At 41.1% G+C, this 21,830-nt stretch overlaps 1 protein-coding gene across 4 annotated transcripts in view; it reads right to left on the bottom strand.

Moving 5' to 3' along the window:
- TP73 (tumor protein p73) overlaps positions 1-21,552 on the bottom strand; it is a 104,848-nt gene extending 83,296 nt beyond the window's left edge. For 2 of the 4 annotated variants that reach the window (XM_075329081.1, XM_075329082.1), the window contains exons 1-2: positions 21,494-21,552; positions 18,974-19,097 (exon numbers count right to left, since the gene is read on the bottom strand). In XM_075329081.1, the coding sequence (XP_075185196.1) occupies positions 18,974-19,097; positions 21,494-21,552 (183 nt within the window). Of the gene's footprint in view, positions 1-18,973; positions 19,098-21,493 lie in introns of those variants that run through there. The other 2 variants (XM_075329084.1, XM_075329083.1) reach the window with 2 other exon arrangements.
- Between the last annotated feature and the right edge of the window lie 278 nt (positions 21,553-21,830).

Genomic DNA, 21,830 nt, shown 5'->3' with positions numbered 1-21,830 from the left:
CAGACCGGAGGCAGGTGGAGGGGCCGGGGAATCACAAACCGGAGTAAGGCAAAGGGGCCAAGGAATCACACATCGTAGGCAGGTGAAGGGGCTGGGGAATAACAGACCGGCGAAGAGGTTGGGGAATCACTTACTAGATGTAGGCAGAAGGGCTGGGGAATCACACACCGGAGGCAGGTGGAAGGGCTAGGGAATCACAGATTGGAGTTAGGAAAAGGGGCTATTGAATCACACACCGTAGGCAGGTGAAGAGGCTGGGGAATCACAGACCAGAGGCAGGAGGAGAGGCCGAGGAATCACAAACTAGAGGTAGGCAGAAGGGCTGGGGAATCATAGACCAGATGCAGGTGGAGGGGCCGAGGAATTACAAAACGGATGCAGGTGGAGGGACCGGGAAATCACTGACTGGAGGTAGGTGGAGGGGCCAGCAAATCAGAGATCGGAGGCAGGCAGAAGGGCCAGGGAATTACAGGCAAGGAGAAGAAGACCCAGTTTATAGTCCAGCCCCTGTGCACCGAAATCTAATTAGCAGAAAACGTCAAATGCTGATTAAAGAAGAACTACACAGCTAATTTCTTCACCAGAGGTATCAATGTAATCAGTATTACAGCGCCATTACAGCCATGTCTTTACTTTACAAAATCGTGCTGACAGGTTCTCTATATCCATTTATCTACAGTAGGTATAACAAACTCTTCTCTGCTACACTGGTGCTTTTACACACTACTATGCTTCTACAACATTGTTTAATTTTTATATGGAAGCAAATACAGTATCCTGTTTGATTGTTCATTCCTTCTGCCTGCAGTTAACCAATTGTGTCCTTGACTGACTATACATACCAGCAAGTAACAGTAACGTCAACAAGGTCCACCAACACTTAAAATGCGACATATTTCACTGACATTGTATATGTTCAACATTCGCCATCATACTGCAAATTCTATGTCATGAAACATTGAGTAGATCTACCATAATGCAATCATTACACGTTCTATGATCATGCTAAAGGTAACACATTCAGCATCATCTTGGGTCTGTCAAAACATCATGTTTAAAGTATCATCTTGTAGGAAGCTCAGACTCCCATCTGATACATCATGCTGTAATGGCTACGATTCATTTAATACTAATCCAATCTTATATGTCTATATGGAAAATCCTGCAATTCTGACATTTCCAATTACCGTAAGAGAGACATTTATAGACATTTGTTGTATGGTGTTGTTTTTAAATATGTGTAATCGGCCACCGGGGATCTCCTAGTCATTATCCTTGAGTTCTGTTTATTGTCATGGGATGTTCATTGTTACTAGGTTATTACGTCATGTATCCCAAATGTTGAGTTCTCGAAGTGTTTTGAGATACACTATATGGGCAAAGGTCTTGGAAAGCCTCCACATTACATCTACCGGATCTTTTAAGACCTTCCATTCTCCATCCATCATTATGGAGTTGGCACCCCTCTGCAGCTTTGACTTTTCTGGGAAGATTTTTTCTTACAACATTTTGGAGGTGTGTGTAGTAATTTTTTATGATTTATCCAGAAGAGCATTTGTGAGGTCAGATACTGATGGTGAGGAGAGGAGCAGGCTCACGATCTTCATCCTAAAGGTGTTGGATGAGGTTGAGGTGAAGGTCTTCAACACAAAACTACCCCAAGTGTGGACCTTCTGCTCTGTTATCCTCTGCACAGTTATGGAGAACAGAAAAGGGTCTTCGCCAAACTGTTCCCACAAGGTTGGAAGCCACAATTGTCCAAAATGTTGGATGGTGGATAAGATTCTCCCGGTGTTCTCCAAACCCAAACTCAGATTCCAGATAGAGAAGTGTGATCTTCACTCTACAAAACACGGATTCACAAAGCAAAACCACATATGGTTTGATATCATAGAACCTGGCAATTCACAGAAAATCACTTTTTTGGCCATGCAACATACGGTACTCCTGTCCGACATCCGCAATCTGTGAAGCCAGCATTTACATATCCCCTTTTATCCTAACAAATTGAAGGCCATTGATATGAGGATGTTTTTACCTTTTTGCAACAAATTCTGCCCAGTGCTTACAAATCCAAGTTCATGTAATTATAGGACCTGTCTCCTTAAAGTGATAAATGGTGAAATAGTACTTTAAACGTGCAGTCAGATAATGGATGGTAGGAGCAACATCATTTTTCATTATGGCAATTAATAAAATCCACATGGACAAGTCTTGAGGACAGCGGTATCTTACTCTTATCTTGATGGGAAAAATTCTGCGCAGACATGTGTGAGCTGCCCCGTATTTACTTTCTAATTATCCCTCAATTGAGCTTTCAAAGACTGGGAGGGATAAGTATCCTCAGCCCACAGGCAACGTTTTACTGAGCAATTTATCAGTATAGAGATCAAATGTGTAATGACAGCTTTGTAAGTATCAGACGACATTCAAAAGCTTTCACTATCTGTCGGGTCCCAGCTATTTGTAAATAAATATTTTGCTTTGCATAATGCCCCAAAAATAGGATCCAGAGTTAAAAAGTTTACAGGTGTTAAAGGGGTTGTCCACTACTTTTAATGATAGAATCATAGAATGGTAGAGTTAGAAGGGACCTCTAGGGTCATCGGGTCCAACCCCCTGCGAGTGGAGGTTTTCCTAAATCATCCCAGCTATATGTTTATCCAGTTTCTGCTTGAAGATTGAAGATAATAGGTCATCATTAATGTCTGATGGGCTGGGGTCCAACACCGGTGCCGGTGGCGGGAGCAGGTGGCCGGAAATGCTCAATTTCTGAGCTACTCTATGAACTGATAGTATCCGTTGCTGTATACTACATATTCTCCTCCTATTGATTTCAATAGGAGGCAGATGTTCAGCATCTGGCCTCTAATAGAAGCCGGAGCTCAGCATTTCCAGCTGCTTGCTGCCTCTACCAAGAACAGCTGATCAGCAGGGGTGCCGGATGTCAGACCCCAGCTGATATATCCTAAAGATAGGCCATCAGTGTAAAAGTAGTGGACAACCTCTTTAAGTTACTGAGGGTGGGCAATAATTGCATCTAATTCTATGCTGCCAACCCTCCTTAAAAATCACCCTCTCCAGTATCATTGTGTATGGTATTTCTAAAGAGGGATTGGCATCTATTTCTCCTAGCACTAGTAGAGTAGTATGGTTTGCCAGGACCTGGCAAGGAGGAAAGGATTTCCCCACTTCTAACCTAGTAATAATTTCCCTAGTGCCCGTATAAAACAAATCATTCTCCCCCGAGTGCCACCCCCAACAAAATAATAAAGTTTGGTTTGGGTGTGGACTTGACCTAACCCCCAATGGAAGTCACTCATTGGGCAGTTCAGGTCTCCGTCCACATGCAGCCAGCCATAAATAGAACACTTTCCGGGGACAGTGGGCATGGTTTTTCCATTTTTTTTTTGTTTGGTGCACACTACATCTGATCATGCTGTTGTTACCCCCCATTGCGAGCCGATCAAACACTGCAAGTGGCTCCTTCTGGGCTGAGCACCGAGTGTACCTGAGCACAGCAATGCTCGCTTGCTTGCAAACGTAAAGCACCGAACTCTGTTTTTTGTAAAGTCTGTGTTCGATATGAATGTAGGGGGGGTTAGGTTTAGGCCCACCCCCTGCATTTGTATCCAGTACACTGATGGTCTGTGTAACAATTGTAAAATGTAAATGCATTGTGTAGAATGGCCACCAGGTGGCAGTGTAGCAGCACGGTTGTCCTGGCACCTGGGTGGGTAGGAGGAGAGTAGGGAGTTTAAAAGTCATCCCTGCGGCCGTGACACGCGGGATCCGTTCTAGATTGTCTAACTGCATCCCCAAGAAGAGGGATTTCGTCCTGACGGTCGGGGGTCTGGCATCCGTATTACCTGACTCGTAATACTCAACGACTTCCACTGCTTACTGAAGGTCAATGCGCCCCCAAAGAGTAGGGTATGGCTGGATGGCCTGGGTATGGATGGGGGAGCCCTGTCGGTTGCGCTCCTTCTTATGTGATAGCGTCCCCTGTGGGTGTGGTGAAGTGGCTCAACGGACTTAATGAACCGGCCGGTGCCAGTGTGAAGTGTAGTGGAGGAATGAGGGGCCTAGAGGTGTCAGACAGAACCCAGGTGCCTGGAATACGGACAGCTGCTAAATTGTGTTTGAGAAGAAGGAGTAGAAGGAACCCCTATGGGATCAATATCGTTGCCGGAAGAACGTGGATTGAAGTAATCCAGAAATTGAAGGAAAATAAAGTTTGCATGCTTGAGAGAAGAAACCTTGTCGGGACTTTATTTACTGAAAGAGAGAAAGTGGAGTTGCCTGAACTGAGTTCTGTGTGTGGTGTGGCGACGGGGAGGTGAAGGGTTAACGGACGGCTGCGCTGCAGCCTGTTAACCCCTTCAATTACGACTACTACTACTGCCTGGTCTGTGCCTTCCACTACATGAATACCGAACCTCGAGTTCGCTCATCTCTATTTAGGAACAAAAACTGAGTAAAAACTAAGTGGACATGCTCCAAATTCTCCTCAAAACTCAAAATGTCACAATAACTTGGACCTTGTGCTCAGTTTCTGATATGAAAACACTGCAAAAACGACTTGTGCATCTCCAAAGAAAATGCTCCTCCTTTTAGGAGCTTTTGGAGGAGTTTTTTGTTTCCTACATGTATTTAATGAGAACCTGTCATCAGGAATTTATATCCCAAAATAATGGCATGTACTATATGTAATGGCACTTTAATGCTGATTAAATCTCTATCCTTCCTGTAGAAATCTGTTTTGCAGTTTTCGAGAAATCTATAGTTTAATTGTACGGTAATGAGTCACAAGACACTAGGGAGCAAAGGCGCAAATAGGGTCTTATCTGATATATAAGGGAATGAGATGATGAGCGTACGCTCACCTGTTCAATGCGATTGAATATTGGCTAGCTGCTGCAGATACATGAGTGTACATTTCAAAGTTATCAAAGCTTCTTCAGGAAAGGAATGGTTCCTTTTTTGAAGAAAACGCTTTGATAGCTTTGAAACGTGTTGAAATAAATGCCACATACACTATGTTCATTGGTGTGTCCTGGATCCTCTTACGGGAGATCTGCGGCAGCAGAGCAGGCTGGACACATTTCTTCCCATTTTCTCCCGTAATGAGTCACAAGTGCAGTGGGCGGGGACTGCACTTACACCTCTCCTACTTCTCTTTCTTTTCTCCGCCCACTGTGTCTTTACAACTGACAAGTAACTGAACCCTAAGTAATCTGTCAGTCAGTCAGATATAGGAGGCAGACAGGGGCGGAGAATAGAGGGAGGCAGGAGAGCTGTAAGTGCATCGCCCGCCCACTGCACTTGCAGCTCATTAGCATACAATTTCATCTATGAATTTCCCTAAAACAGCAAAACAAATTTCTACAAAAAAGGTAAGGATTTTTTCATCATTAAAGTGCCTTTATATAGATGCCATCAGTTTGGGATATAAAGTCCTGATGACATGTTCCTTTAAGAGTTTTTGAACACTCAAACAATTGAACATAGAAAAAGGAAAGTGGTGTTGCAATAGAAATGAATAGAAAAAGAGCATTTTTTGAGAGATATTTCGGACAATACTTAGGCCGCCGTCACACGGTACGATCTATTGTGCAATCGCACGAGCAATCGTACCTGCCCCCGTCGTTTGTGCGTCATGGGCAATTCGTTGCCTGTGGCACACAATGTCGTTAACCCCTGTCACATGTACGACCTAGCTGTGGGCGGCGAACATCCACTTCCTGAAGGGGGAGGGACGTTCGGTGTCACAGCGACGTCACACAGCGGCCGGCCAACAGTAGCAGAGGGGCGGAGATGAGCGGGACGTAAACATCCCGCCCACCTCCTTCCTTCCGCATTGCCGGCGAGACACAGGTAAGCTATGTTCGTCGTTCCCGGGGTGTCACACGGAGCGACGTATGCTGCCTCGGGAATGATGAACAACCGGCGCGCAGAAGGAGAAACGATTTTATGAAAATGAGCAACGTGTCAACAAGCAACGATAAGGTGAGTATTTTTGCTCGTTAACCGTCGCTTGTAGCTGTCTCATGCTACGATATGTCAAACGATGCCGGATGTGCGTCAGTAACGATGTGACCCCCAACGACATATCGCCCGATATATCGTAGTGTGTGACGCCGGCATTAGTCTTGACCTGTTCTAAAAAGATTCCTCCAAAAACTCTGTGTGCACAGACCCTTAGGTCCCAATATGCATTGAATCTGCATGCTTAACTTTGGCTCCACACTTCAAAAACATATTGATAAATTAGTTTACAATTCAATTAAGAAAATAGACCAATGTGAGAGAAGGCGGTCTCTGTATAGAGCTGTGATAAATGTTGGCGCTATATAAAAATCAATGTAATAAATAAATATATATATGTATACATATACTGCTCAAAAAAATAAAGGGAACACTTAAACAACAAAATGGTATTTTAGTGTTCCCTTTATTTTTTTGAGCAATATATATATATTTTATATATATATATATATATATATATATATCTCAGCATCCTAAATAAGGAGAGAAGAGGAGGCGTATACACACGTGTCCTGAATCTTAAACTATTTAATCCTCGTGAGTTGTTCCTGCAAGCAGGCATTCGAAATTTGGGTTGTTCAAACACATTAATCTACATTCTTGCCGACCACAATTATTAGCTGTGTCAATACGTATCTCCTAATAGCAGTCAGAGACAATTACTCCATTCACATAAAACATCCCTAGCAGGCAGATTTTTCTAAACAAATTCCATCTGAAAAATCAAAAAGTTACTCTTTTTGTATTGTTAGGAAATACTGACAAGTCAAAACTGTGTACGAGGCAAAGATATCGCCAGATTCACTGGTAATAAAATATTGCATGACACTAGTAATAGCAGTGCTGGACAATGGTAATTGCACAAATGTCCAGAGGATGACAAGAATATCCATGTTGCAACTTTTGAGTGATTTTGAATATGTTCTTGGCTTTACGAGAATACCGAGAACCGCAATTCCAATGACTTCTGTCATCTAACAGTCAGATCACATCGATCGCAGCTAATTGCAGCTACTGTAGACAATAATGGGTTAACCTACAGGACACGACATTGTAGCACGTTGTTGAGCCTATTAGCCTATGGCAACCATTATTTCTGGCTCCATTGGAAACATGAAACTAGGCTCCGCTACCTACCTGGGGCAGGGAACCTCTTCTGCCTATCACTTTTACATGTTTTCAGGTTTGCTATCATTGAAGCACCACTGGAGACCAAATCAGTTTGCAAGTTCATACCGTTGGACGGACATCGAAGTGATAAAACCAGCTTGGAAAGAGTCTCCATTTTCCAATGGCCCCATATCAACTGCGTGGGCTGTTTTTATTGTATCTTCTGACGTGATGTGAATAGCATTAACACTATAGATTGGCCACACTGGATTAACTAGTATCAGCTCCTTAATGTTGGCTATATAAGACTTTAACGAGACTGCTACCTGGGCTAAATGTTCACCAAGAACTTTTTACAAGACATGACACAGTTATATTATTATTACTATATGTTATATACACATACATATTTAGTTGGTTTTTAATAGACAAAAGACTAGATATCACCCTTCCCGGTAAGGGTCCCAAGGGACACTGAAGGGCGGAGGTGTACAGCAGTTACAGTAAGGTGTAGCATCTGTCGAAGGTACATGAAACGGCTGGTTGACAGGTGTAAAGGGGACAGATCATTCTTAACCCATGATTGTAGGCAGATGAAATTAGTAAATACGCAGTTGTGAGCAATGTAAAAAAAAAAAAACACAGGCTTCACTTTAAGAAAAAAAAAAAAGATGAAATAGCTAACAACAAAGAGAGCATATTAAATTTGTCATATGTAACTAATATATATATATTTATATATATAATTATTATTATTATTTATTATTATTATAGCGCCATTAATTCCATGGCGCTTTACAAGTGAAAAAAAATAAAAAATTATATATATATATATATATTATACACAGTAATATATATATATATATATATATATATTTTATTTTTTTAATCGCAAATATATTTTAACAGTTAAATATTTAACTATAATCTCTTAGTAAAAAATATTGTTAATTGGCAATTAGAATTTAACACTCTTTATTTTTAAATAAACAGAAATTAAAAAATAAAAAGAATAATAATAATAATAATAACAACAACAACCATAATGTTTTATCAATAATGATTTCTAAATCCTAAAAATGAAACTAGTGGTTCTCAATAAATATCGCTGTATAAGAAGAAATAAACAAAAATGTCTTTATCTTAAAAATAAACATTGTCCTTAGTTTATTATATAAATTCTAGAAACACAAACTATTCTAACGTATAGTATAGGAACTAATATGTATCATGTATTTTTTACCATTCCTAAACAACGTACAGATTCTGAGATTATATATATATATATATATATATATATATATATATATATATATATATAAACACCCTCTGTAACTGTATCGCCTCTCTGTATATTTGACATTCCTATCACTATTAGAACTTTTAAAGGGACAATTTTGATCAATTGGGTGTAGATTTGCCTACTGCGTGTGTAGTTTGTACTACATGGTCTTACTATGGTGAAATCGGAACAATCCTAATGAAAATAAGCAAATACAAAGATTATTAGCAGGTAAAATACATACTTGTGCACATTTTTGCACTCTTTCATTCCTATTATCAGGATTGTCAGACTAAATTATTCCCGAAAAGAAGCCTCTAATTTCCTAATCTCACGCATGGAAGCCTCTAAATGGCAACAGGTGTGAAAACCGCAGCCCACAATCAGAAAGGCAGTTGTGGTTGGCGCAAGGGCATTTTGCCAATTTCTCTCTTTTATTACACTATATATATATATATATATATATATATATATATATATATAGTGCAATAAAAGAGAGAAATTGGCTGTATATATATATATATATATATATATATATATATATATATATATAAAGCTAACAATAAAAAAACAAAAATACACATAGACGACCAAAATAACCTACCGTGTACGGCTGCATGGGGTCACTTATGTACAGCATCTTAGTCTTCCTGGAATACAAATGCAGAGGGCAATTGTCCCAGCAGAGCAGTCATGGGGTCAGTAGGCTGCAATGGAGGCTAGGTAAGAAATGCAACTTGTAGACGGTGCGCAGGTATACCACACAGTGCATATGTCTTGAGGGATGCTGTGGTACATGGAAGCAGTTTGTTAGTTTTTTTTTTCTTTTTTTTCTCATCTCCCTTGGTTCTGTCAACTAGCTGCATCCAACAACAAACTTGAGTCCACCCCCTTTCCTCATGGCTATTCATTAAACCACCAGGCAAGCCTAGGCTTGCCCAGTGTTGTATTGGACTATACCATCTACCCAAAGAGGGGGGATCTCATTTTTAATTCTATAAAAAGCAGTGTATTTTAGGTCTGTAACGCTGGATCTTACACGCCGGCAGGTTACATGTCTGCACTGGATGTCGTGTGCGACTGTGCAGTGGATAGTGTAAAAACAAGGTACTGATATAAGAAGCTTCGCCGGTTGGGTACTTGTCACCATCGCGAAGGTAACATCAATAAGTCTCATCTCCAAGCCAAGATTACCGGGACACAAAGTTTAACTTCATAACATAAGAAGGCCGGTGGCTAATTCTCTGGGTTAACAGGTATTAATCTGTTGACATTCTGCATTTGCTGTAGTTTAAACCTCTTGTGGGATGTAAAAAGACACAGATAAAATATTCAGATCCGAGCGGAAAAGTCTTGTATATTTTCATTTTTTATTTCATAGAGTAATGTCATTGTTTTAGGTGGTAATAGAGTCAATCTCCACCTGAAACCTAAAAGATCAGGCATGAATATACTTGACCCCAATATGTAACACCCCGACACCTTCTATCCCCCTCACAGAGGTCCTGGAAGCTGAGGTATGAGGTGCTGTTTGGTGCTTTCTGCCTGATGATCTGCTTCTGCTATCCCTGTATGTGCCTATGATATGGAGGGAAGGGTGAGGTCACTGGGGATTTACCTTCCTTGAAGCTTCTTTTACGTTTTAAGGCGCTGTCTCCGTCAGAGACATCGCCGAGAAAGCAGATCTATAGCGGGAGGACTCAATCAAACAGCTCCCAATATCTGTCTGGGTCTACGGTGAATATAAAGTTAGGGAGTGGAATTTTAAAGGGTAGATGTTAAAAATCTTTCTGAGAGCAAGAGACTCCCTGATTCCAGTGATATCTCCCTTACTAGGCTGCCTTATGTAGTTCTGATAAAATCACAGGTTTATCAGCAGGAGATTATCACTAGAGGACTAGTACACCTGTTGCCTTGTAGTCTAACCACGCCCCATCTATGATTGCTTTAAGCTTATGCACTGTGGACACAGAAAATGGCCAATCAGAGGTGTGGGCGGGGTTATACAGAGCTCAGCATTCAGAGAACTGATAGTGCAGCTGATAAAACATTGATTTTATCAAAACTGCAGCAAGCAGCCAAGTAAGTGACACATCGCTAGAATCAAGATCTCTACCTGTACATTAAGCTGCTCTCAGATGGCGTAGCAAAACCCTGGTGAAAGATTCACTTTAAATGCAGTTACTGTATGATTTAAGACTAAATGCATAGCTAACCTTTTGAGTTTGACATCATTTGAGATAGTGGGCTGAAAAAGAATCAACTGACAGCTATCTCCTTCCATTCCTAAGTTTTCAAAGAGGAGAAGAGAGTAAAACGCACTTTAGGATGGAGAACAAGAGACATCAGTGGATCCCACCAAAATCAGCAGGTTTTGATATTTTTATTGTGTATGATCGCTTTCAATCTGGAGTTTAGAAGCATATATTAGCACTGCTATAACATCCCCAGTGAGATTGGCACCAAATAGTATATACCTAGTCACATTTCGTAATGGAGCTTTAGTTGTTGGGTTCTCCAATATCTAGCCAAAGAGCAGAGCAGACTGTGTACTAGCCTATGGTACTATGAGATGAATGATAAAATCAAGGATCAAGCTTAAAAAGAACCAAGAGCTTCACTTCCCATTACCAGAGCTCCTGTAATCTCTGTAGATATAGTACCAATAACTATACAGATATAATACTGACGGATACTTGCTCACCAGTTCCTCACCATTTCAGGCTCAGTTTGTTTACATCTTGAACCTGAAATTCTGGACAAACCTGACAGCTTTGTTACAATGTGTCAGTCTAGACTAATAAATTGCATGAATAATTTTAAAGAATTCCATCAAAGTTGTTATCCTATTAATATATTGCAATCATCATATTATATAGCACTGTGTACCTATAATTGCTTATTTTGCCTTTATACCCAGTTAATTCTTCTCTTTTCTCTGCTTTGTGTAGAAACAGGAAGTCTCTTTTTACTACATGAGTCATCCCCTTCTTCAACTTCTGACCCAGCCTCTCCCTCCTCCTTTCTGGCAGTGACTTTTGCACTGATGAATCATGCAGGGAAAAGAGACGTCCTGTTTCTACATAGTGCTTAGAAGGATCAACTAGTCAGTTTTTAATCATGTGATGTCATAGACCTAATGGAAAATAGAAGAATTAACAGGGTACAAGGTCAAAATGAGCAATTGTCAGTACACAGTGATAACTGCAATATATTACGAGGAAAAAAAACTTCGATAGGAGTGGTTTTTTTAATGTTCTTACAACTGATTCTAAGGACCGTGGTTTGGGGAAAGGGATGAACAAATGGTAATAAAAGCCATAAAACCATGAAGGAAGGATATGCTGTGGTCTTGCTGAGACAGGCAAGGGGATGTTATTTTGTGTTGCATCTGTATTAAGGGTGAAGCATGGCCCAGATTCTGTCTTTGCTGGTCTTTATATCTCTGTATCATACTCTGCCCCCTGAGGGTTGCACTAGTATATATCAGCTTTTACCACATTGGTGGTTGTAAGCAATTCTTTAACTAACATTATGACAACCCAGACTAGTCTTAAAATGGCCATATATACTATATGAACATGGCTTCTAATGTATATGTGTATGTATTCTATCAAGGGTCATAAATTGAAAGAAGGGTCAGGCATATTAAATTTCAACATGCCCAATCTTTTTGGTTTTAAGAGAAATACACTGCTGTCAGAGGTGTCTGGCATCTCCTTATTCTCTTCTCTCCATTCAATACATGCATACTCATCCTAACCGGTCAGGAGGAAGAAGGGGCAGATGGGAGGAAGATCTGGAGACTGAACGAAGGCACATGCCCCACTTTACTTTGTAGAAGGAACCTATGCCAGGTTTACATATTTTCCCACTGTACAACAAGACCCCATGGTAGGAATAGATTCAGTTCAAACTATAAAGCATGAGTGACAAATAAGAACAGAAATAAAGTTCTCCTGACCGTCCACACTTGCACTGTTAGTTGCATTGTGTACATCTTACCTAAATCCCTTCTATAGTGTCACAGTGAGAAATGTCACCGCGGAGGGTGTGATAAAGCCGCCATCAAAGGCTTGGCTTGGCCTGTAATTAGGATTGCACCCTCCACCTGATCCTGCTGCATTACTTTTTCCTGGTCGTGACAACAAAGCCTTGGAGGAGTTAGGAAGCCAAGCGGTGAAGGGGCTGCTCTCGTTACCTGCCAAGAGAGGTGTCAGGGCCCTCACAATAAGAGACTGAGGCAGAGATATGGCAAATATGCACATTAGGCCATTACTTGCCAAATTAGAAGTTTTCATATTTTTTTTTATTAAATGACAGATTTTTTTATGAAAAAAAAAATTAAATTAAAAATGAAAATTAAATTTAAGCAAAATTAATGAATTTAATGAATGAATTAATTATTGATTAATTAATTTAATTCAATGAATTTTAAGCAAAAAATTAGGCATCTCAAAAAAAGGACATTGGTAGATAATAGGTTAATGACAGACGTCACAGCATCAGATTAGCATATGTGTGTGACGTGTATTCATGATGTTACACTACCTGGTAAACAGATTCCAATATAATCTGACATCTATGATGGGGCATATCCGGTATACACTATAAATGGAGGCCATTTATGCAATGTGAATATAACTTAAGTGACAGGAATCTGAGCCTAGATCCCTCTTTCTTGTTGTTTGGAGGAGTATGGTGCCACTTTTTGCTGCTGTCTATCCATCTATCAAATATTATTTAACTATTTAGTATCCTGATATATCTTTTTTCTTCCTTCCTTCCTTTTTCCTTCCTTCCTTTTTCCTTTCTTCCTTTTTTTCTCCTTCCTTTCTTCCTTCCTTTTACCTTCCTTCTTCTTTCCTCTTTCCTTCCATCCTTTCAACTTCCTTCCTCTCTTCCTTTTTCCTTTCTTCCTTTTTCCTTTTTTTCTCCTTCCCTTCTTCCTTCCTTTTTCCTTCCTTCTTTCCTCTTTCCTTCCATCCTTTCTCATTCCTTCCTCTCTTCCTTTTTCCTTTCTTCCTTTTTCCTTCCTTCCTTTTTTCCTTTTTCCTTTCTTCCTTCCTTTTTCCTTCCTTTCTTCCTTCCGTCTGGGACGTAGAATTAAGTGTGTCAGCGTATAGATGATCCTGGAAGCCATGGGACTTAATGGGTTGTCCCAGGCCAAAGAATAGCAAGGGTCCCAGGACAGAGCCTTGAGGAACACCAAATTCAATATGGACATGATGTTATGGAGTTTGGAGGCGATTTTGAATGATAAGTGGAAATATAGGTGGGGTCAAGAGATTTTTTTTTTCAGGACGCGTGTGACTGAGGCATCTATGAGACCAGAAGGGAAGGTACCAGACATTAACAATAGGTTGAAGAGATAAGTTAGGGCTGGATTAAGTGTGGTGGTGAGATTGGTGGGGTCAAGTGTACAAGTGGTGAGGTGCGATTTAGGCTACTTTCACACTTGCGTTCAGCGCAGTCCGTCACTATGGAGAATAGCGCAGTCCGTTAACGCACTGCACTATTCTCCATAGACTTGTATGGACGACGCACTGTAACGCAAGTGTCAGCGTTGCATCCGCTGGATGACGCAGCGTCGTTATTTTGACGCTGCGTCGGGCGGAGGGAACGCAGCATGTAACGTTTTTTTGAGCAGCGCAATCCGTAGGATTTCACTGCGCATGCTCTTTTTTTTTTTAAAAAATCACAAACTTTATTTTGTCTCTCAGTGGCCGAATGTTCAGCTGAGCGCCCGGCCACCGGCATGTGAGAGCGCTCAGCTGAGCGCCCGGCCGCCGGCATGGAGAGCGCTCAGCTAAGCGCCCAGCCACCGGCATGTGAGAGCACTCAGCTGAGCGCCCGGCCACCGGCATGTGAGAGCGCTCAGCTGAGCGCCCGGCCACCGGCATGTGAGAGCTCTCAGCTGAGCGCCTCGCAGCTGGCTTTTGAGAGTGATCAGCTGAGCGCCCGGCCGCCGGCTTTTGAGAGCGATCAGCTGTGTGGCCGGCCGCCGGGTAATCAGCTGATCGTTCACAATAGTCTGCTGCCGGTAAAACTGTAAAGAAGAAAATAAATAAATAAATTAAAAAAAGCTTTCCGTTGTTTTGTACGGTCCATTGCATCCGTTGTGTCATTATATGCAATGCATCCGGACGGATGCTGTTCAACGCAAGTGTGAAACTAGCCTTAGAGAGAAGATGAGTAAGCTCTCCTTCAGTGATGGTGAGGAGGAAGGTTATTAGGGAAGGGCATTGGTCTGTTATATTGAGGGATTGTGTGATGATTGAGTGGTAAAGACTTGGCCGATTTGGTTGATCTTGAGTTTGAAATGTGCGGCAAAGTCTTCTGTTATCTATCTATCCCTCTATCTATCCCTCTATGTATCTATCTATCTATCCCTCTATCTATCTATCCCTCTATCTATCTATCTATCCCTCTATGTATCTATCTATCTATCCCTCTATCTATCTATCCCTCTATCTATCTATCTATCCCTCTATCTATCTATCCCTCCATCTATCTATCTATCCCTCTATCTATCTATCCCTCCATCTATCTATCTATCCCTCTATCTATCTATCCCTCCATCTATCTATCTATCTATCTATCCCTCTATCTATCTATCTATCTATCTATCTATCTATCTATCCCTCTATCTATCTATCCCTCTATCTATCTATCTATCTATCTATCTATCCCTCTATCTATCTATCTATCTATCTATCTATCTATCTATCTATCTATCTATCTATCTATCCCTCTATCTATCTATCCCTCTATCTATCTATCTATCTATCCCTCTATCTATCTATCCCTCCATCTATCTATCTATCCCTCTATCTATCTATCCCTCCATCTATCTATCTATCTATCCCTCCATCTATCTATCTATCTATCTATCTATCTATCTATCTATCTATCCCTCTATCTATCTATCCCTCTATCTATCTATCCCTCTATCTATCTATCTATCTATCTATCCTTCTATCTATCCTTCTATCTATCCTCTAAAATAAATATATTTATAAAAAAAAAAATCACCTGAAAAACAAATAGTTCAGTGAGTAGATGGCATGTTGTATATTATTGAAAACTCATGTCATCCTGGTAAAGTTGGGTAGATAGTAATATGGCCACATAGTTCCCGCAGCTGCTGCTATCCATCTTTCCCAGACCTGTGAATGACAGTTATGTCTAGTAATGTCGATGTTTGACTAGGCGGGTTTGTCAGTCTGCAGGAAAGCTGGTCGAGATGTGAGAGCAGAATGATTGCTACCCAGCTTTCCCAGGAACGGCTATAATAGGAGGTGATTCACGTATGCTTATACCCTACACACCTGATACAATTGTGATAAAATTTGATTTTTTTTTTACTTTAGTGGAAAATGCTCTTTGGAGGGATAAACATTGCCAGCAGGGCAGGACTTTGTCCAAGCATGATCACTGCTGGCAGAGACTTCACTGAATTGTACAGTAAGTCTAAAATAGTCTCTAAAACTTTATGCCAGAACACGCAGAGCTGGCACAGGCACATGTAGCGCAATACCTCCAAGAATGAGACCCGGTCTGTTATGTGGCTCCGTATGGACTTGCTGCAAGTTTAATGTAAACATGTTCATTACATTCTTTCCCTATTTAATTTAAAAAATGTAATGTAGGCGGCTGTCCAAAACAAAGGAGATAGATAGATAATAGATAGATAGAAGGATAGATAAATAGATAGAAAGATAGATAGATAGATAGATAGATAGAGGGATAGACAGATAATAGATAGATAGAGGGATAGATAAATAGATAGATAGATAGATGATAGATAGATAGATAGATAGAAGGATAGAGAAATAGATAGAAGGATAGATAGATAGATAGATAGGATAGATAGATAGATAGCTGGATAGATAGATGATAGATAGGATAGATAGATAGGATAGATAGATAGATAGATAGATCATAGATAGATAGAAGGATAGATAAATAGATGGATAGATAGATAGATAGATAGATAGATAGATAGATAGAAAGAAGGATAGATAGATCATAGATAGATAGATAGATCATAGATAGAGAGATAGATAGATAGATAGATAGAGGAATAGATAGATAGATAGACATAGATAGATAGATAGATAGATAGATAGATAGATAGAGGGATAGACATAGATAGATAGATAGATAGAGGGATAGATAGATAGATAGATAGATAGACATAGATAGATAGATAGAAGGAATCAGCATACTAAGCAAAGCGTGATGCAAAAAGGATTAAATAACCATCCTAAACAGTAGAAAAGCAAGCGCATTGAGTCATGTTTCCTTCTTTTGGCTGTGACTGTGTAATAGACATTAGTAGAAGTGATACAGCTCTAGTCCAACACAAAAAAAAAATGGGTTTTACAAAAATGTAGTACTCAGCAATAGCCTGTAGGGGGAGCCTGCATCCTGTATGGACAAATGGAGCTCAGCAACAGGCAGGAAAGCGGAAGAGTCTTACCATCACGATAACAAATATGGTAACAAATACTGATACATTAAAGATGCAAACATGTTAAATATGGCTTTACACTATAAAAATCAGCATAATAGACGTACTTTACTTCTACGGATCCTGATATACATTATGGCTCTGATTTATCAAGACTGGAACTTTGTACATTAATGTTGATGAATTAGATGTGCCAAATTAATTACCAGGCATGTGCCCCTTCAAGGGAACCTGTCAGTCTGGCAAAACAACGCCCCTACAATTAGTCTCTGCCCTAATTAGCACAGGGAAAGGGAGATTTATAAGTCATTGTTTTTTTAACATTCATATTAGTAAATAGCGATATACAGGGCTGGTTAGGGAAGGAATTTGGGCATACAGGTATGAATGCTGCTGGGTTGGAGGGCGTAGGGCACCTAACAGGTTCCCTATAATGAATTGGTTGCATCTTTCAGCTGCCGTGCACTGCCGCTAGGAATGTACTTCACTCGAGGACTGGATATCTCTCATAATTTATACCACTTTTTTTTTTTTACCAAAAATGTGATGAAATTGTTGGCTACCCCCTCCCTGATAAGCTCCGTTCACATTTCAAAAAGTTGGCAGAGCTGGCCAGGACTAGTGAACAAGTGACAAAAGCTGTAAAACATTTATACAGTTATAAGTTGCACAAAAATGTTGCAACGTTTCAAAAAGTTTGTTTGAAATTTGGTGAACACTGCTTAATGCATTGGGGCCTATGTCTTCCACTCCATTCACATCCAGAGCTGCATGTAAAATTGTGCTGGGAGTAGGAGGGAGGGAGGGAGGGCTGAGGGTGGGAGGGGGGAGAGGAGAAAGAAGAGGGGGGAAGAGGGGGGCAGGATGTGGGTGCTGGGAGGGATGAGAGGGGAGGGATGTGGGTGGTGGGAGGGATGGGGGGAGGGATGTGGGTGGTGGGAGGAATGAGGGGGAGAGGGAAGTGGGTGGTAGGAGGGATGAGGAGGTGGGAGGAATGAGAGGGGAGGCATATGGGTGGTGAGAGGGATGTGGGTGGTGAGAGGGATGAGGAGGGGAATGTGGGTGGTGGGAGGAATTGAGGGGGGAGGGATGAGGTGGGAGGGATGAGGGGGAAGGGATGTGGGTGAGAGGGATGAGGGGGGAGTGATGTGGGTGGGAGGGATGAGGGGGGAGGGATGGGTGGAGGGATGGGGGTGGTGAGAGGGATGAGGGGGTAGAAGGGATGAGGGGAGACGGATGTAGGTGGTGGGAGGGATGATGGGGAAGGTATGTGGGTGGTGGAAGGGATGAGGGGGAGGGATGGGGGTGGTGGGAGGGATGAGAGAAGGGAGAGGGAGGGATTGAGAGGGATGGCGGAGGGAGGGGAAGGGAAGGGTGAAGGAAGGTATGGGGAGGGAGGGGGAGGGAGATTTAGAAGGGAGGGAGAAAGGGGGGATGAGGTAAGGGAGAAGGTAGAAGGGGAGAGGGGGCTGGGAGAGGATGGGAAAAAAAGTATGCTGGAAGCTACTTCCATCATTTCACTATGACATCTCATCACGAGTACTTATGCCCATGACTGAGAACTAATAGGAAATTAGCAGACTCTTGAATGCAGCTCTTGGTGTGAGCAGAGTAGAAGCAGGGACAGACATATCATTGGTGCAACTTGTGCTGCTGCACAGGGACCCAAGAGGTAAGGGGCCCATTTCTACCTGCAAAAGCAGGTGGTATTGTGCATTGTGATGAGTTATTGGACTAAAAAGGACTCATACTATTTTTGAATAAGGGCCCTTTTCTGTTTGTGTCCACCAGTGAATAGAAGTTTATGTGAATCAACTCCACAAAAGTATCTTCAAAGTTAAACTCATCAGTTCACATTATGAGCTAAAAGTGTGCACAATTCCATCCTTTATTCTATGTATTTCTATGGCTCACTGCCTTTTTTGTAAGTTTTGTATATATATATATATATATATATATATATATATATATATATATATATATATATATACATACATACATACATACATATATATTTATCTATTTTTTTATTTAGATTTATCCCACTTCACACTTACCATGATGGACTCATTCATGTTCCTCATCTGGTAGGCGTCCATGTTTCCTTCGGTCTGATTGGAGACGTCGGAGTTGTTTGAGTGACTCGACTGAGGCAGATCAAAATAGTTACTGTCTGGTTCCCTGAAAGGAAGAAAATAAATAAAATGTTAGTGGCCGATATGTTATTGTGATGCTTCAGGTCATATACAATCTATAGGTCCCAGAAATATACAGCAGGTGTGGAACTACAACTCCCAGCATACACACTGACAACCAATTTAATAATTACAGTATGCCACAATTTTCTCACGGATTCCATATGAATCTATTAGGGGAAATAATAAAATCAAAGTTTACGGCACACAAAAGTCCATTGTTGGCCCATAGATTCTGTGTGCTAAGTGGAAACCGCCAGCAAGTGGCTGTTGTTGGATCTCATATGTAACAAGATGTCCTGCAGTGAACGGGCATGGGATATGCCTACTCCGTGAAGAGGTATCCCATAGATTCTGTGTGCAGAGCCTTTATTCAGCTTAGTAGGATAATAATCCTCCTATTGCTATAATAAGTGGAAACCTCAAAAAAATGCTGTTGGTGGATCTGATGTTCTGTGAACCTTGTTTTGCAGATCCTGCAGTGAATGGGTGTGGGATCTGTTTGGCTCAGTAAAGGATTTGTCTAGGGTTTTTCTAGAATCTGTTTTTCTGATCTGGCACTATAAACTAAGCAAGTTTTTTGTAATTTTCTGTGTAAAACACTTTCAAATGTCACCTTTTTTGGATTAAAAACACAAAGTTGTGGAAAATTCTGCAATTTTTGACATTTTTAAAATTAGAAAAGTTGGGTGGAAAGGTGAGGTGGCAAAGCCCACCCAACAACTTCATCAAAAGTAGGGTCGTATCTTAGGCCTCTTTCACGCATCAGTTTTTTGCCATGAGTCACAATCCATCAAACTTAGAAAAAAACGGATCCAGCGCTGAGTCCGTTTTTTTCTCATTGACTTGTATTAGCGACGGATTGTGACGGATGGCCTCACATTCCATCCGTCGTACGACGGATCCGTCGAAAAATGTGTGTCCGTTGGATGGAGACGACGTCCACAGTAAGATTTTTTGTCTGCGTTGAAAAAAACGGAAAGCGACAGATCCGTTGCCATCCATCGTTTGGTGTAATGGAGGTTTATGGGCGCAAGATCCATCGCAATCCGTCACATTGCGGAATCCGGCGATGGATCAGTTTTTTTGTTTAACCGAGCATGCTCAGATGAGGTGTAAATTCATTTCTTGTCAGAAAAAAGACTCTGTCTCTTCCATCCAAATAACCTTTGGCATGAAAAAAAGTGGTACGATGGATCCGTTTTTTTACAGGGATCCGTCGCATCACTTTTACTACAATCTACAATGGATCCATCGCATCAGTCACAAAATGGATTGTGACTGATGGAAAAAAACTGATATGTGAAAGAGGCCTTACACATAACTTAAGCTAAAAATGTTACTCCAGTTCTTGAATGGAGTCAATCCCTGGCTGAGGCTTTCAGTTGTATGAAGTGGGCCCATAATCTCTATAAAAATGGCTTCATTACTGTTCTAATCACTGCCTACGCTTTTTGGAAACTGACGTTTCATTACATATGCTAATTAGGGTTATTGTGCACCCTGGGTGTAGCCAAGAGACTCGGTAAATTATTCCATCTATTGGTTTTTTATGCCCCAACTCCCTCACTGGTGATTGACAGCACTGACCTGAGCTTTCTCTGCAGACAGTGCTCACTACAGGCAAGACAACGCTGTCAATCACCAGTGAGAGAGGTGGAGACATGTAAAACTAGTGGGTAAATTAGAGCACTGAGCCTCTCGGCCGCACCCAGGGTGCACTCCTCATGCTAATGATCATATATGATTAAACTTTAGTTTCTGCAGAATGGAGGCAGCGATTAAATCACTAAAGATGTGATTCTGACAGGGGCAGTATGACCTACATGTGCTTAGTTTATACTGTCAGATTGGGATGACAGACTCCTTTTAACAATGCAGTGCCAAACATAGCTCTACTAGGTCTGTATACTAAATCACATTACTATATTTATAGAGGCAGCCATTGTGGATACAATATTGTAACGAGGAATCACTGTACACTTCTAGATCATAGTAGGAACTGTACTGGATGTCATAGGTGAGCACAGCAGTTGTGTCCAGATATGCCATATGGTGCCACACCACCTGAGCCAGCTACAGCAGTGGTAGGAACTCGGTAACCATCAGCTAACGGGAAGCAGAAGAAGCACCAGAGGCATAACTTCAAGCTCCTGGAACCCAAAATTTTAATAAGACCCCATGCATTGAATGCCATTTAAAATACTGGTGTATTTGTATGTAGAGACCTATAGGCCCTTGCAAGCACCAGGGCCTAAGAGGAACTGTCACTGTCGCACTTCTGATAGGCCCCAGGTAACAGATAAATGGGAATCCCTTGCTTCCCTGCATCAGTAACAGACATGAATGAAAAAATAACAGCATGCCACCGCTGTGACTTACAGGGTACTCCAGAGGTGCTCAAATGTCGTCCCTTCATCAGCAGGGGAAGAATTAGACATCTTCACCAAGGGGGGATCAGACAAAGGATATATCACTCTGTGAAAGACAGTTATATATATTACAGAGTGCACCACAAGTGTTATATTGTATCAGATCCAACAACAAAGCAACGCCTATTATCACTTATTAGTCACTGTTCTAAGTCCTGACTGTAAACAGGGAATACAATGTAATCAAATCTAAACATGTGAGATAGATATGTATGTAATGTATGTATGGATGAGGTTTGAGGAATATTAGCTTTAGGGCCCTTCATTAAGAAGTCGCCTTGTCGTGG

This window comes from Anomaloglossus baeobatrachus, chromosome 11 (genome assembly GCF_048569485.1).
Source record: "Anomaloglossus baeobatrachus isolate aAnoBae1 chromosome 11, aAnoBae1.hap1, whole genome shotgun sequence".
Taxonomy (NCBI): domain Eukaryota; kingdom Metazoa; phylum Chordata; class Amphibia; order Anura; family Aromobatidae; genus Anomaloglossus; species Anomaloglossus baeobatrachus.
Note: the sequence above shows the minus strand (reverse complement) of the source record. Positions and strands in the feature narration are given on the sequence as shown.